Source organism: Amphiprion ocellaris, chromosome 24, assembly GCF_022539595.1.
Source record: "Amphiprion ocellaris isolate individual 3 ecotype Okinawa chromosome 24, ASM2253959v1, whole genome shotgun sequence".
Lineage (NCBI taxonomy): Eukaryota > Metazoa > Chordata > Actinopteri > Pomacentridae > Amphiprion > Amphiprion ocellaris.
In genome coordinates, this window is record NC_072789.1 from 20,442,042 (window position 1) to 20,459,231 (window position 17,190).

The 17,190-nt window shown below is 39.7% G+C and overlaps 1 protein-coding gene across 1 annotated transcript in view; it reads left to right on the plus strand.

The window, feature by feature from the left end:
• Positions 1–17,190, plus strand: part of ahr1b (aryl hydrocarbon receptor 1b) — a 47,952-nt gene that overhangs the window by 4,571 nt on the left and 26,191 nt on the right. Inside the window, exons 3-4 of the mRNA XM_023294776.3 lie at positions 7,089–7,204; positions 13,817–13,906. Of these exons, the coding sequence (XP_023150544.2) occupies positions 7,089–7,204; positions 13,817–13,906 (206 nt within the window). The remainder of the gene's footprint in view (positions 1–7,088; positions 7,205–13,816; positions 13,907–17,190) is intronic.

Below are 17,190 nucleotides of genomic sequence, written 5' to 3' on the forward strand. Positions count from 1 at the left end.
TCTAGTAGTCAGTTGTGTTTCCTTTTTGCTGGGTAACAGCTCGCAGTCGTTTGTTGTAGTTTGTATCAAGTCTCTGACATCTATTGAGGAATTCCAGCCCATTCTTCTTTGGCAAACGTCTCAAGCTGCTCCAGATCTGATGGTCTTCTGCTGGACCCTGGTCTTCAGTTGACCACACACATTTTCAATGGGATTCCAATCAGGACTTTGTGCAGGTCAGTCAGTAACGTTCACTTTGGTCTTCTGGAGGTAGATCTTCACCACAACATAAGCTTTGAGTCGTTGTCATGTTGGAAGACAAAGCGACAACCCAGACCCAGTTTAGCAGCTGACTGCTGGAGGTTTTCTTTCAAAATCTTCATATATCTTTCTTTCTTCATGATTCCTTCAACCTTGACAACTTGATTCCCAGTTCCAGACGCTGTGAAGCATCCAACAGCATGATACTGCCACCACCGTGTTTAACTGTGGGGACGGTGTTCTTTGGGTCCTACGCCGCTCCTTCTTTCTCCAAACATATTGTCTCTAGTTTGGTCTCATCTGACCAAAGGACACACTTCCAGTCTTCACAGTCTTTCTCCAGGTTGTCCTGAGCAGACTTCAGTCTGGTTGAAGGTGTCTCTTCTGTAGAAGTGGAGGGTTCAGTCCATTTCTTTAGTGGACTTCAGTGACTGTCTTCTTTGATGCTACAACTCCTGACTTCTCTAAGTCATTAACTAGTGTTCTGGTGGTTGTTCTAGCATCTTTAGACACACCTCTCACAAGTTTTCTTTCCAGAATCTTTGAAACCTTTGGCCTCCTCCCTCTGCCAGACTTGTTCTGTACTGTGTGTCTGTCTTTGCATGTCTTGATGATACTTCTCAGTCCACTTCTGGAAACACTGTGATAACTTTGTAGACCCTCCTCCTGCTTTGGAAGCATCAACAATTCTTTATCTCAAGTCTAAACTGATTTCTTTTATTTTGGCATGAAGCTTTCTCCAGTGACAGCTCAAATCCTTAATGAAGTTTTCATACTGTGTGTAAAGTGAAGGACGACCCCCAGTTTTAACTCGATTGATTGACTGATTCCAAGCTGTGATCATTACAAAGTTAAAACACATGATTGCACAGCAGTGGTTTGTGTTTTGGCTCATTAAAAAGGTCAGTTCTGAAGGGGGCTAATCATTTTGACCCTGGTAGTTTTTGGGTTTTTGTTAAATAATTGTGTTTCTGTGTCCAGAGTAAAATAATGTAAGCATCCAAAATAAAACTAGGATGTTTGGAAAAATTGTGGTAAAAATTCCTTCATCTGTTTAACAGCACTTGTGAATTTTTTGAAAGAAACCTAAAATTCCATGGGGGGGGTTAATAATTTTGTCTTCAGCTGTATTTGAAGACTTCGCTGCATGTTCGTCCCCTGAAACGTCAGCCTAAAAGTGTGCGAAACACCAACCCGGACGTGTGATAAAAAGCCCATCACACCTCGGCGTCACATGCCGGCCCTGCAGAACCAGACCTGCAGACCCGACTCCATCTGAACCCTGAACGACCCACCGCTCAGCTAATATAGCAGCACAGCAGAAACGTATTGTAGGTCGGCTCCTCTCACCCGTGGACGTCCAATGACCTTCGTTCTAAAGTCCTCAGCCACTCAGCGATGTAGGTCTGAGGAGCAGGGAGGAGATGAAAGCCTCCAGGAATAAAAACACGGCGGGATAATCCACTCCTGGACGCTTTATGGATCTTTTGAAGAGAACTAAGTACATCACATCTAGTTAGAAAAATACATCAATTCCACAGCGCTCTAATAATTCCACATGCTTAAACTGATTATGTACAACATCATCACATGAATTTATAGAAGCCTTAGTCGCTGCTATAGACGATGAGTCCAAAACACTGCTGCAGGCTTTTATTTTATTGGCCTGTTTTTATATTTAGACCGATGCACTCGAACAACGTATTTTTATAATCAGACACAGCTCAGGAGTAGAGCTGCAACCATTAATCCATCAGTTGGCAAACATTAGATTAATCACTCACTAGTTCGATGTCAATTTGAGTATTTTTTAAAGGAAAAAAAAGTCAAAACTCTCTGATTCCAGCGTCTTAAATATGAATATTCCTGTTTTTGTCCGTCCTCTGTTACAGTAAACCGAATATCTTTGTCTGATGACATCATTTTGGATTTTTTTTTTACATTTTTTGACATTTTATTGACAAAACAACTAATCTGTTGATTGAGAAAATCATAGATAGATTAATTAGAAATACAAAATAATTAGTTGCCGCTAAGGAGTTTGCAAAACTCTTGTTTGAAACTGTGTTTTTTATATGTTGATGGAAATGAGATAAATTTGTCTTGTTTTAACCCTCGTGTCGTCCTGTGGGTCAAATTGATCCGTTTTAAAGTTTTAAAATGTGGGACAAAAATATTTTCACAGTGAAACTTCTGATGTCCACATTTTTACATTTTTGGGAAATATTTGAACATTTTTTGGTGGAAAAAAAAGAAATGTTAAAAATGTTTCTTAAGAACATTCACATAAAAATCAACCAAAATCTAGCGAAATTCGCTGGATTTTGGTTGATTTTTATGTGAATGTTCTTAAAGAAAATATTAGAAGTTTTACTGATATATATGTAATCATTTTGGATATTTTTAGGATTTTTTTGAGGATTTTTACTCATTTTTTGAAAATATTTACAAGAATTTTCTTGCCAAATTTTTGGGATTTTTTTAAAATAAAAGGAATTACTGAAATTTTCTTCCTGAAGGTTTTGCAGATTTTCAGAAATTTGGGTAATTTTTTTGCTGAATTTTTTTCAGACAAAGAAACAATATTTTTTGGGTGCCCATAAGTGAAGACAACAGTAGAGTTAACTCAGGTTTAACCCTCATCAGTACATTAATCTGTACACTTGGGGTCCAGCTGGACTCCAGTAGTATTCCATCTGTTTCATATTTCTGTACCTGTCAATATCCTCTCAATGCATATTTTGCTAAAACGTGTCGTCTGTAGATACAAATGTGAAAGAAACAATGAAATCACTATTGATGATTACTGACATGTGTTGCTTACAATGTTAGTGTAAGAACTCCTGAATTAAAATGAAACACAATGCAACTGAAGCAGCCATCACAAGATCAACACAACACAAACACACATAAATAAAAGATGCACAGTCAGGCTGGGGTCTGGATGATTTTTTTATATCTACGCCACAAACCTGGCTGCGATCAAATAAGCTTTGGTTTATGTGATGGCAACTATGTGGGTGATAGCTACCTAAAGGAACTGAAAAATCCAACTTGTAGATAAAAAAATATGACAAGTTATTTCCCCCTGGGGTCTGCATGGTGTACTGATGAGGGTTAAGAAGTGAAATATCTCTAAATACATTTACAAGGAGAATGATCCAGTGCAGCTTTTTCATTTTCTCCTCCTCAGGTTTCAGTGTTTTACATTTACAGACATGAATCCTGTGATGTTTGTCGGCTGCCATTCGGTCATTGGTCACAAACACTCAGCGAACTTTTAGCTTTCCCAAACCTTCCCTTCAAGCTCTCCAGTTGTCTCTTTCAACGTTAGTCTTTATTCTACATCATGAAGCAGCAAACGCAGGAGAAGAAAAAACATGAAATGTGCTGGAAGCTTTGATGTGTGTGTGGATGCTGCATTCAGGACGTCTGGTTAAAATGAAGATCAAGGAGAAACTCAGCCTTTCACCACAAAGCTGATCTGAGTTCATTCATATTTACTCATAATATCCAGTTGGAAGGTTAGTGGGCGGACTGGTGTGTGTGTGTGTGTGTGTGTGTGTGTGTGTGTGTGTGTGTGTGTGTGTGTCTGTGTGCAGCCATCTGCCTCACACTCTAAGCAGATTAGAGCTGACTTATGTAATACAACAACATTGTATTTTCTCTTATTTTCTGCCTCCGTCACATGTGCTGGTTTTGTGTTGTTGCTCTGTTCCGACTCGTTCATGTGTGTGTTTTATGTTGTGTAACACCACAGCCCCACATCATGCCACTGACCTCAGATTCGCTCATTTGTTTCTCTACATTTGAATCTATTCCAGTAAGTTCTAGTGTTAAACTGCTATTTTAGGCGGGACAGACGGACAGAGAGGCACTGAAACAATTCGAGGTCCGTCATGAATATTTAACTCAAACGTCTTTAAGCCCAACACCCACAAACACGTGGCAGTTTGCAGACATTTGGCTCTGTTTTGCTCATCTGGGAGATGCTCTCCTGCCGTCGTCTCTGCTGCACTCGACTGAACCTTTGAAAAATTCATTTGGGTCACACAGCCTGTGAAGGCGGAGTGTTGGGGGATGAGACGCTGGATTAGACGGGTCATTGTTTATATCATCATCCTGCTGCTGTCAGCTGGTCTCTCATCTGCAGTTGTTGTGTTCAGCTGTCAAAATGAAACAATGACCTCTGACCGGGTTTTAGGGTTTTGCTTTTGTGAGCTGATGCTTAATGCTTTTATCGATCGTCATTTTTCTGGGTCAAGTTGGGTTCGGAAATGAGGAAGCTGAAGGCGACATGTGCAGTCGAGTTTATTTATATTAACATTTGAAACCTGCTCCTGATTACTTTTTGTTTTGTATCTAGCGAGGAGTTTATTCAGTCATAATTTTATAGCATTCTTTGTTCACTTATAGTCAGTTAATCTAGAAAAATACAAATAACTGGGTGAAGATTTTGTTTTTCGTCATTTATCAAGCAAACTTCTGCTGGTTTGAGCTTCTTGAATGTGCTAGTTTTGGCTTTATTTTATTTTTATCACAGAATACTGTATATATTTCAGTTTTGAGCACATTTCTGGACAGAAGAAGACATTTGAACGCCTCACATTTAGCTCTAGTAACAATGTGCTGATGTGCAGATATGCACAGTTATATAAACTTACACTAAGATATATATATATATATATATATACATATACACAGTTATGAACAGATGCATGCTTGTCACACAGATATATAGAGAAATACACATTTTTACACCCAGATATGCACAGTTATAAAGAGAAATATGCACAGGATTTAGAATCTGTGCCCAGATTAGGGTTGAACAATTCAAAGCGTAGCTATCAGCATAAACTATCAACGGTGTATTTGACCCAGCAGCATGTTGAACTATCTCATCAGTGGTGTGACAAATTCACAGTCACGCTTGTGATGGTATCACATGTGGTCATGCTCCATCACATGTTGTAAATACGTTACGTAGTGATTATTGAGCCGACTTTAAATAAGTACATGGCAAGTTGTATTGCAGCATCTGACAGAAACGTTGCGATTAGACGTTTTCCTGAAATTGTTCAGCCCTCATTGAGCACAGATACACACAGATGTGCACAGAAATACATAATTATACACTCTATACACGGATATACACAAGTAATTATATACAGACAGGCACAGATGGATGCAGAAATTCACTTATGCACACAAATAAACACAGATATGTGCAGATATACAGAAATAAACACAGCTGAGGTCCAGATGAATACGTTTTTATACTTTGTGTGTGAAGCATTTCTGGTTTAAGACTTTTGTTTTGGCCATTTTACACACATTTGCCACATTTCTGACGCAGAAATATGAGTAATAGAGTTAGAAGCACATTATTGACTTGGACTGTCCACATGTGTCTCTGCTGGATGTCTTCACTCAGACTTCTGTTTTCTTTACGTACGCTTCCTTTGTGCCTCCGTGCATCGAGCCGGAGCACTGAAAAGCGTCTGTTGTGATGTTTTTATGGGCTGTTGGTGTCCTCGTCGCCCTGTTTTGCCAACAGATGTCCCTTCCCCTCCTCCTCACGCCGCCTCGGGGTGTTTTTTCTTGCCACCGGCTCCCGTTTGTGACGTCAGGATGCAAATATACCCCTTCCACCACTTTGAACTCTTAATTATTGATAGTCGACATGCTTTTTTTTTTTTGCTCTCTCTTTGCATTGTGAGCTTTCACTACACTGAGTCACCAGCACACAAAGGTTTGGCAGCTCTGGAAGGAGTCATTTTTTAGTTCAAGTCACTACTTCAACAGCAGTCCATTTAAATCACTGGTTTTGTCATTAATCATTCAACCTCAATGACTCTGTGCTGACAATACATAGCTAAAAATACCTTCAGAGGCAGGAACAGAACTTATAAATGCCAAGTTGTTGTACTTATTCATTGTAATAAACCTATAAATAGTGTCCAGTTCCTCACATGAGCAACTTTTAATGAAGTTCATCAAAAATCCTAACTTTAGTCTGACTTGATGCAATTACCACGAGGCTGGTAAACGCAACGCCTCCATTCAGGATAATAAAGACATGCCATGGAGCTTTATTGATCCCTGTGGGGAATCTGGGTCGCGATCAGACCAAACAGTTTAACTGGCCCAACCTTCGGCCTCGGCATTGTCACAGACTTCCTCTTCCATTAACGTCTCCACTGCTGCTTCAGAAAAACGTCTTTGTTTCCTCCAGACTGGGTCCACTCAGTCAGATTGTATCCCCAGGCTCTAAGGCACATTGCTGGCCTCCATGTTTTGTCTCGAGGGTTGGAGGTCACGGAGAAACTACCCCCTGGGGCTGTTTGTTCGCCTGACTGTACAGGAAGCACTTCAGTCACAATAAACTTTGAAAGAAATAGTATTTAATAATGAAGTAAAACACTAAATATTCAGCATCTTTCATTCTGTCCGTTGCCCTGATGTTTTTTTCCACTTGTTCTGTGATTCTCTGTCTTTGCCATAAGCGTTACTCTTCCCCTTCTTCCCACTGGTTGTAGGTGTTACTCCCTCTGTATTTCTGGTGAAATTCAACCTCTACATGCAACACCGAAATGAACAATTTCAGCTTCTTTTTTAGGATATTAAGATAGCATAACATAGGCTTTATTGAACTCTAACAGGGGAAATGTTGCAGCAGCTAGATGAAGGAATGGAAGAAGTAAGAGAAGAAACATAAACGTACAGTAAGGCTAAAAATAAAGATACGTATGGATATGTACAGATATGAGGAATTTGGGAAGAGTTCTAAAACATAATGCCAGACTCCTGTGAGTAAACAAATCCCTAACTTTTCCTTGTTTCTGCAGTGGCGTTGAAGAACCAGCTGTCCAATGGCATTAACAAGAGCAGCGACGGTAACAATGGCAGCAAGACGGCTGGATGTGCAGACAGACGGGTTTCTGAAGGGGAGCTGCTGCTGCAGGTCGGTCACAAACAGTCAATTCACTTCTATTCCTTTTTACTCTAACTACTGTTTTTATTTGCGTGATTGAAAATAGATGAAACAGGAGCACATGACGTGTCTTGAATGGTTAGATCACCGTCTTTCAGTGCGTCTTTTATAGCATGTTTTTCTATCAACAAGTCGTTGTCACCTGACTGCTGAGCTCAGAGGTTTTCCTCCATGCAGAGCCTCATCATGTTCGCTCAGCTGAAACCTTGTGATGGAGGCGAGGCTGCTCTGCACAGCAGGACAGCATTTTTCTACGTAGAGGGTAGAGGCACACGTTCAGAAGTTTAACTAGCACAGAAAGGACATAATCGGCGCTCAAATGATAAGAACTGACAATAAAAACCAAAAGAATCAAACAAAATACAGTTTTGTTAACCCTTAGATGCATAAGTGGGTCAAAAATGACCCAGTGAGGTCGTTTTCTTGCAGTATCCTTGGAATGAAAAGTTTTTATCATTTCATATTCCAGCTATTCTTCAAAAAAACATGTTTTTGATATCACTCCATTTAAATTTTAAATCACCTTTTATGCTTTTAAAGAAATTGTAGTATTTCCATTACTACCTCAAGGTCTTTATCACTGATATCATACAAGAGGTGAAGCACAAACTTCGAGGGACAGAGAGTAACAACAATTAGAGGAAAAGAGTGGGAAAATGTCAGCAAAATGGATGTTGACATTCTTCTGTTGCTGTTCTGTGTAATATCTTCTTTTTCAATCATCAAAATTTTCAAAATCTGTTAAAAAGTGAAAAATAAACAGATTTCAAACAAGAAATCATTCTTGTGTGGACAGAAATAGAATACAAACAATAATACAAATGATTATTCTTAACCATAGAAACACAATGATTCTGATAGGGGTCATTTTGACCCACTTATGGAAGAGTGTAGGGTCCAATCAGTCATGCATGTCAGGGTTCATTGGGGATTTAGTATGTTTACCTTTGATACACTATAGACTTCTTCTGAGCAATGAAAAACCGTGGTAGAGACCAGAATACTGAGTGAAACACAGTCAATGTTGGATTTAGATTCTTCACAAACACAACTCAGAATGAATGATTATATTGCTCCAGAATTTCTGGATGTTTGCTGACATGTTCAACAACATGTAGATGCTGTGTTCACAACTTGTTCTCTTATTGCATAATAAGTCTGAGTGGCCAAAAAAATCCTATTATTGCAGGTGTGAAGACCAGTCAAACTGCCGATTTTTCTGACATGATTTAAGGAAGTCGTTGGTGCTGCAACATTCAGAAAACGTTTAGTGAGTTAGACCTAGTAGTCTCAATCAGGTAGGGCCTGTTCAAAATTGTGAAAAATGAAAAAATAATTAGGGCTGGGACTTAAACGCGTTAATTACGATGAACTAGTTACAGGAAAAATAACGCATTAAAAAAATAACGCATTTAATCTCACCTTTCTCAGTTCCTTGATTTCTGGCACACTGGTAACATTGATGAACACTCCAGCCCAGTAGGTGGCAGTAATGAACCTAGAGTCTGTTTTCCAGCCATGAAGAAGAAGCACAGAACACAATCAGTGCAGAAAGGTCAGACCAACATGGCGGCTTGGTCGCAAACCGTCTCTTTTATTACCGTTCAGTAAAAAGTACTTCTGAAGCTGCTGAATCTGTCCTGGTTTTAGTTCAACGACGGCTAGTTTAGACGTTTAACAAAAGTTTGTGCTGCATTTGCATAAATGGAATTAGCTTATGCAAATGAGCTCTGGGGCGACGCACCATACCTTAGCTATGACAGTCCTGACAGACGGTTTAGCCATCCCATAATAGACCACTTTTCAGAACACTGAAAGTGCTTAAATTTACAGAAAGCCTTAAAATATTAAATATAATTGCTATAATTGCTCTTTAAGTTTCCAGTAATCTGTGATTATAGTAGATAGATGAAAAATGCAGATAAATACAAATGAAACAAATGTTTTTGTTGTTTAAGTTCACGTATATGTCTATTCATCCATTCAGTCGCCAACTAAAATTTATTTGAGATGAAAAGCTTTGTTTATTGTGTCAAATATTGTGATTTGATTCACTACAAAGCCTGTAATTAATTAGATTAATTAAATTGTAATACTAAATGAACAGTAATATATTAAACCTGGAATTCTGCTGATGAAGTGCTTTTCTCCTGATGAAAGCAACACCAACCAATAACAGTTTAGTGAGATGGGAGCATATCTGGAGACCTCCGCCCTGTTTTATGGAAACCTTTTGACTGTTCACGCAGATATTCCTTAGTAATTAAATGAAAGGGGAGTTGAAGCAGTAAAAACTGTTGCTCAGCTTGTTGTTTGTGTGATGCAGCTCTGTGCTGTTTGTCACCTCAGACAACAGTAGATTTGACAGCCTGAAACTGCTGCTCACTGATCTGTTGCATGTTGACGGTGATTTCCTGAGACAGACAGACGTCAACACCGACTCCTCTGACCTGGAATCCGATTATTGATAAGTGTATTGATCCCAGAGGAGTGAACTACTCAGAGCAGTGGTGAGGACGGCTGCAGCTTCCTGCCTTCAGCTGCTCTGTTCCATTACAGACACCAGCCCATGAATTATACAGAGCCGGTGAACACATCTATTATTGAATGGAACGGGGGGTTTGGATCCACTGTGTGTTGGTGGAAATAAACTAAAAGCATTTAAAGTATTCTTGGATGTTTCACAGTGTATCACTGAGTCTTTAAAACACACCCGTCCTGCCTCCACATGGTTATTGCTCAGGTAAAGATAACAAACAAATCTAGTTTATCTTGACGACAACGTCTGCTATGTACCTTTTGAAGCTTTAAATTCTCCTGTTATGATAATCTGAGACAGAGAGAGTTTTCCTGTGGTTTGTTGGCAGTATTTGCTGTCCTTCCACCGAACACACCGACAGAGACAACAAACATTACTCAGGAGAGAGAGGTTGACCAAACATGAGCGGCAGAGATGTGTTCTGTGCAGACGGATGAATCTACGCTAAATATTTATACACAACGCATGTCTGCTACCACTGTGTGTGTTCATGTGTGTGTCGGACAGCTCTGGGCAGGGTCAGCTGCTGGCGCTTCAGGCGTCTTGCAGGTTTTAAACCTCAAATCTGTGATCCACACCTAATCTGGTCATGGATGAATATTTGATTCTATTAAATAATTTCAGGTCTGATTTTTAATTCATGAACAGAAATCAATGGACTCAGCAGAAGGAGAAAGACTCAGTACAAAGTGACTGATTGGAATCTAATGATTATCTTCATTACTGCTACTTTTCAGGTAGAGGGTGAGGTTCCAGAATCCCCTGTGATAGCTATATAGTATCGACCTTATGTTTATTTTATTATTTTTATATATATATATTAAGGCTTTATAAACCCTCCCCACACTCTTATAAACACCTCCTATGCTCTTAAACATTTTCTACGTAGTTTTCTAATTGTCTGCGATGGTAAGCATCTTCCTCTGGCGCTTGGTTTCAGTGCCAGAAGCCTTAGAAGGTGCAGTCCGTTTGATCAACATCATAGGGCTTGAAATAAATAAAAAACACAACACAGCAGAGCAACATTACGCTCAGCGATCAGACCTCAGTGTGAAATGGACAAAGAGAGATGCTGAACGCTGCTACACAAGGGATTTTTTTGACTTGTTTTCAGTTTATTGGGCTAGAAAATGCTTTTTTTACCGCAAAAATTATTAAACTAATAAATATATAAGAATACCTATATACCACAAAATCCGCAATACAGCGAAAAATCCGCAATACAAAATTAGATGTATACAATTTAAAATCTGCAATACAGTGAGACTGAACAAAATGAACTGCTAAATGGCAAGGGATGACTGTAATTCAGTCTCTCCAGGATTTCGTGGGCTTTTTTAGATTGTTGCGGCCTAAAATACCTGATTTCACAGCAGCTTTTCTAAAAAATTGCGATTTAAGTTGCGATGTTTTAAGTAGGGCTGGACCCGAATATCCGAATTCAGTCGCTACGGTGGTATCCGAATATTAATTTTGAGATCCCAATATCCTCCCTTCATCTCCATCCCCGGTCAGACGATGCTGCGTGATCCCAGTATTCAGATGTTCGTTCTTAATTGGGGCCAAACTTGGGGCTGGGAGGGACTGGTGATTGGTGAATCACTCTGTGAATAAAAGGTTAAACAAAGTCAAAAATAGCCTCATAGATATCCCAATATCCAAGGTGAAGTTTCCAAATATCTTCAGTATATAAAATGTCAGTGATGACTAAAGCCCAAGATGACAGATAACCTAAAAATATTCCATTTGGTGACATAGAGGAAGAAATAAATCAGAAAATATTCACATTTAAGAAGCTGCAATCACAGAATTTAGGCTTCTCTTTCTTGAAAAAAACAGCTCAAATTGAGAAATCAGTTATCCTAATACGCTACCATGAGTTTATTAGTTGATGACTAATTGATTTGTTGTTGCACTGTGTGATGCATATACTACGTTGTTTTTCAGTGCATTGACTTCTGACCTAAAAACCCACTCAGTGTCACCCATTACGCAGAGTGTATCAGCTCTAAATATAGAAATATAGGCCAATAAAGTGAAACCCTGCAGCAGCGTTTGGATTCAGAGTACAAACCAGTGACTAAGGCTTCTATATTTATAAATTTATGTGATGATGAGGAACCGATGATGCATAATCAGCTCTAGCATGTAGTGATATTTAGATTCAAGAAGCTGTGATCAGAAGATTGACACTTCGTTTTGCATCAGCTGAAAGTTGAGATTAGTTGAGCTTTTTACCACTTCACCTTGTCGATGCTCATCCGCTGTCATTTCTACATGTTTTAATTTCATTTACGTTTTCTGGTCTCTGGTCGGACACAACATCACTGTTAGTTTCTTCACTTTAGTGTGACATAAAAACAAAATGAAAAAAGAAGCTTCAACTAGTGAATGTTTGGCGTTTTTTCATCAAAATTGTAAATTAATTTGACAGTAATTGTTGCAGAAATTGTAATACCCTGTCAGAGTAATATGGACAGTTACTGCTGTTTTACTTTACCTATAAACACAAGACATACATGCTGTATTATGTCTTTAAGGGGATATGATAAAATTAATGCTTTTCTTGACATGACATCCAGAATATTGTGAATATTCAAATATTATTCAGTCATGATTTTGGGCATTACACTTTTTTAAAATAAATAATCTTCAGCAGTACAAACTGCAAGGAGTTCATGGATTTATCTGTCGGTGTGCATTATCGTTTTAATGATTAATCAACTTTTGGTCAACTATTAACTTAGTTGTCAGCTATTGTGATAACTGTAACATTATTTTGAGTAATTTTTTAGGGAAGCAATGTTTACATTTTTTGATTCCAGCCTCCTAAATGTCAATATTTTCTGATTTCCTTCCTGCTCTGTGATGGTAAACTGAGTGTCTAGAGTCAGATGGACACTTTTGACCAAACAACTAATTGATTAATAGTGAAAATGAGTCATCTGATGGATTGACAATGAAATGAGTCATTAGGGATTTACTGTCCGTCAGAGCTGTGCTGTTTTCTTGAATTACTGAGCAAACATCAGCCAATCAGAATGAAGCACATTGTAGTACAGATTCTAATTTTACACCAGAGGCCGAGTAAAGGAAGGTTTTCGGAAAAGAAAGCAGAGTTTTGTTTCTTTCCGGTCACACAATGGAGCGAGAGCTTCCTGTCTCCGAAACGTGAATTATTTAGCAGCGGAAAGAAACTGTCCTGTTATTTTTGACATCATATAATGGATTTTGAAAAAGGTTGCAAAAAGAAATGTGGAAGTTTTGACCCAACGGCAGCGATACGAACTTAGAAAAGCGTCTCGCGGTGAAACGAGGGTGAGTGTATTCGTGTCCGCTCAGATAAAAGCTGCATTCTTAAGGAGGCCGTAAACATCATCGTCATCTTCATCCTCATCAGTGAGGTATAGGCGGATGCTGACAGGATGCCGTTGTGACTCTCTGCAGCGCCGGGACTCGGTGTCATCACCTCCTCACCGAGCCCCGAGGCCGGAGGAAGACGAGGAGGAGCGATGATGAAGGTGTTAGTCATCCCGTGGTGACCTCCTTCTCCTCCTTCTCCACATGACTTCTCTCTGAAGTGACGTCCACTCGGCTCCAGATTCTCCTCTCCGACGTCCTCACTGCGCCTGGGGCAGAAGTCTCATCTCTGTTTTTTTTACTCGTCTTTGTTTTTTATCCTCACTTGTCCTCTCTCTGGCCTCGTTTGTTCTCTTTCTTATTTTAAAACATTTCCTGATCATTTCTCCTGAGTGAATCACAAAGTTTCTCTCCTCGTAAGCAGATTTCATGCTGCATTTATTCCACGTATCTATAAAAGAATGTCCAAACCGTGCAACATTTCCTTGTTAGCTGACATTTTGGTTTCAAAAACAAACATGCCGAGATGTTTGGCTTCCAAAGTTTGGCGGTTCTGTCAGGAAGAATATCAACAACTTCAGTCTGTCCAGTAAATATCTCACTAACTGGACTTAGAGGTTTTTATGATTGTTTCTCAAACACAATTAGGAAGATGAAACAAACAATGTGTTTTCTCTCTGCAGGCTCTGAATGGATTCGTTCTGGTGGTGACGGCGGAGGGAATCATCTTCTTCTGCTCTCACACCATCCAGGATTACCTCGGCTTCCATCAGGTAAGAAATCTCCTCATTGAATCAGGCACCTTTAGTTTCATATGTTTTAACCTACTTCAAGGGCCGGGTGATATTTATTTTATCATGAAACAGTGTTTAATTTCAGTCGAATATGGATACTTTCCATTGATCTTTTTAAAATAAAAATTAGCAGAATGTTATCTCATCGTTGTCTCATATTCATGTCCCCCAAAACACAGATTTTCAAAACACTGAAAATTAATCGGCATACATTTGTCTGTCCGTCTGTCTGTCTCTTAGCAACAAACAGACAAATTTGGATGAATTTTTCAAGGAAGGTCAGAAATGACACAAGAACCAAGTAATTAGATTTTGGCAGTGATGCAGCTTATAGTCCAGATCCACGGATTTGTTAAAGATTTCTGTCTCACTGCGAGATAGTGGCACAGTGTCACTGTAACCATGACAACAAGTGAACACTACGTCAGCTGCCTGCTGTGATCACATGATTGTGATTCTACTACAAATCCACTGCTGCTGACTTATCAGGACTTATCCATCGGAAATGATACAAGGAACAGCTGACTTAATTATTGGGGTGTTTCTGAGTCCCATCAATTCCCGCCGCCCGCTACATATTTAGGTCACGTGAGTCGGTATCTGTACATAACGTACACATGCAGAACACACGCCTGTGTGCCTTGTGGGTACATCTATATTAAATGGACACATTCTATGTTGTCGTGTTTTCTGCCACAACTGTTTTCAAGATTTCATCCGTCGGAAATGATACAACGACTGAGCAGCTTTGGTGGAGTACTGCACTCTCTGAGTGCAGCGTTTCCTCTACATTCATTCAGGAGCGGCGGGCCACCATTCCTAAATCCTAGCCGCCACTCCTTCAAATTTGTTTATTTTTTTGTAAGTGTCACAAACACACCACTGCCACGTCTCCACCTTCACAGCACAGTTCTGCACTGTGTCGGACACTCGCGAGTACTAAGGTAAACTACAGATAACCATCTTGCTCAGTATCTACTCTTTGATAGGTCGGGTTAATACGACGTTAATTACTCGTGAGAGCGCGGCCTTGAAAGTGACGTCACGTCCAGCATCTAGGCAGCAGGTCAGAGAGTCAGAGGAGTGTCGACTTGGAAAATAGGGCAGCGACTTACCGGAGAAAAGTTATTGGCTTAAGATAACTCATAATAGACTTTACAAGTTAAACAGACATTCGCAAAATATTGATGTCTAGCTAATGTTACGTAACATATTGGTAGCTGCAGTTAATTGGGCCCGATGCCAGCTCAGTGTCGCTAACCTGAGTAAACTATAGATAGCATTAAGCTAAAATCTACGCCCAATGACGTAACTGCTGACTGCATTTTCAAATGAGCTTGTTCAAATACTTTTTATTTTATTTTTTTAACATTCAGCCCTTAAAAAGCCATTTTCAACTGGCCATTCAATAAATAGGTTGTAAAAGTAAAATCTGCAGTCAAGTGTCATTTGTTTACTTGCCACAGCTCCCGGAGAGCCTGCCGCCACTGCTGAGAAAAATCCTAGAGGAAACACTGGAGTGCTTTTCTAGTTGGTTATATTAAGCTAAAACATGGAGGAGGAATTATCTCTTTGGCTGTTGAGAGGCAGAGCAGTGCAGTTCCCAGAAAGCAGACTGGGAGAACAGCAAGCGAACGCATCTTCCTCAGTGCCCAGAGGATTGGAAGAAATGCACATATGGAGCGAGAGGTTTAATCCAATTGGCCTCACAACAAAGCACCACTGCCTCCCGTCTAATCTCACTTTAGAAGATGTGATTATCAAATTAACCTGTCTGCCTGTCTGACACTCACATACATACAGATAAAGACAGACACAGCTTCTACATCTACAGTGGACGTTGTTCAGATAGACAGGTCTTCTTCTGCCTTCCATACGTAGACACACTCGTGTTGTCAGATCACCTCTCACCCCTCATTTCCCCGTCCACCTGAGGCCCGTCACCTCTTGTTTACCCAACAAACCCAAATCTGCAACCAAGCTGCCCTTGTGCAGTGTTTGGAAACAACCCCACGCAGTGTGACGGCCAGGAAACCTGAAGGGAGCGCCACCCACAACACACACAGACACACAAAAAAAACCCACTAGGTGTCAACAGTTGTTGTGACACCCGTGAAATAGGACACAACTGATTCAGACAAGAACGAGAGAGAATTAGGAGAGACGTGAAATAAGGAACAGAGGTTTTTCTCCACCAAGGATGAGAAACATATTCTGACTTAGGCAGAGAATGAATGAAGTTACTAAAGCCACAAGAGACACCAGATAGTAATAAAAATAAAATAATTTAGCTTAAGCACAGTTGATAGGTAGTTTAGGTTAATCGTTACATTCATGGGAAATCTCAGGTTAGTTATTAGACTGTGTACTGAAAAGATGTGAGGCAGCTTGAGTAGATAAGGGAGTCAGTAAAGAAGGCCATCTGAGTTTGTGCTACAGTGATGAGTAAGAAGTCTGCCATAAAAAACAGTTTCCAACATTTTTAAACCAAAATCCTATAGATAATTTGGCACCGTGTTAATTGTGTTGAATCTACATTCTATTTGGATGATGTTCATTTTGTCATTAACTATCATAGGATAACGTTATTTTTTTATACCGACAAATCAAAGAAAACCATCTTTTCTTTGATTTGTCGGTATAAAAAAAAATAACGTTATCCTAGAATCTACATTCTGTGAGATGTACACTACCGTTCAAAAGTGTGGGGCCACTTAGAAATGTCCTTATTTTTGAAGAAAAGGTGTTTTTTTTCCATGAAGATAACATTAAATAAATGATAAATCCAGTCCAGACATTGTTAATGTGGTAAATGACTATTCTAGCTCTAACCACACTTTGTTCTCTACTGGAATGTTTTGTAGTTTAGCCACCTGTAGCTCAGCACAGGCACTGCTTCAAAAGTTGACAGCCAAAGTGCCCAGTAAGCCCAATAAAAAACTCCTTTCTCATTTTGCTGTTTGAAAAGCATTTCATGCAACACTTCTGCCTGTCAGAATTCCACTCTGGTGACCCCAGTTTGACCCCTCCCACGCTGGGAGGGTAGCTCCACTCTGGTCCACAGCCAGGTCATGCTGGGTCTGGACGACAAATACCAGAGTCACAGCAAGTCTTTGGCTCTCTTTCAACTATTTGAACTAAACATTCAGTGACACTTGATTTCTTTTGGCTCCACTTCAAGGCAAACGGAATCAAACACACCCTTCAGAGTACCTGCTGACTGTACGGCTCCACAAAACATCCACCTTCACTCATACTGCCAC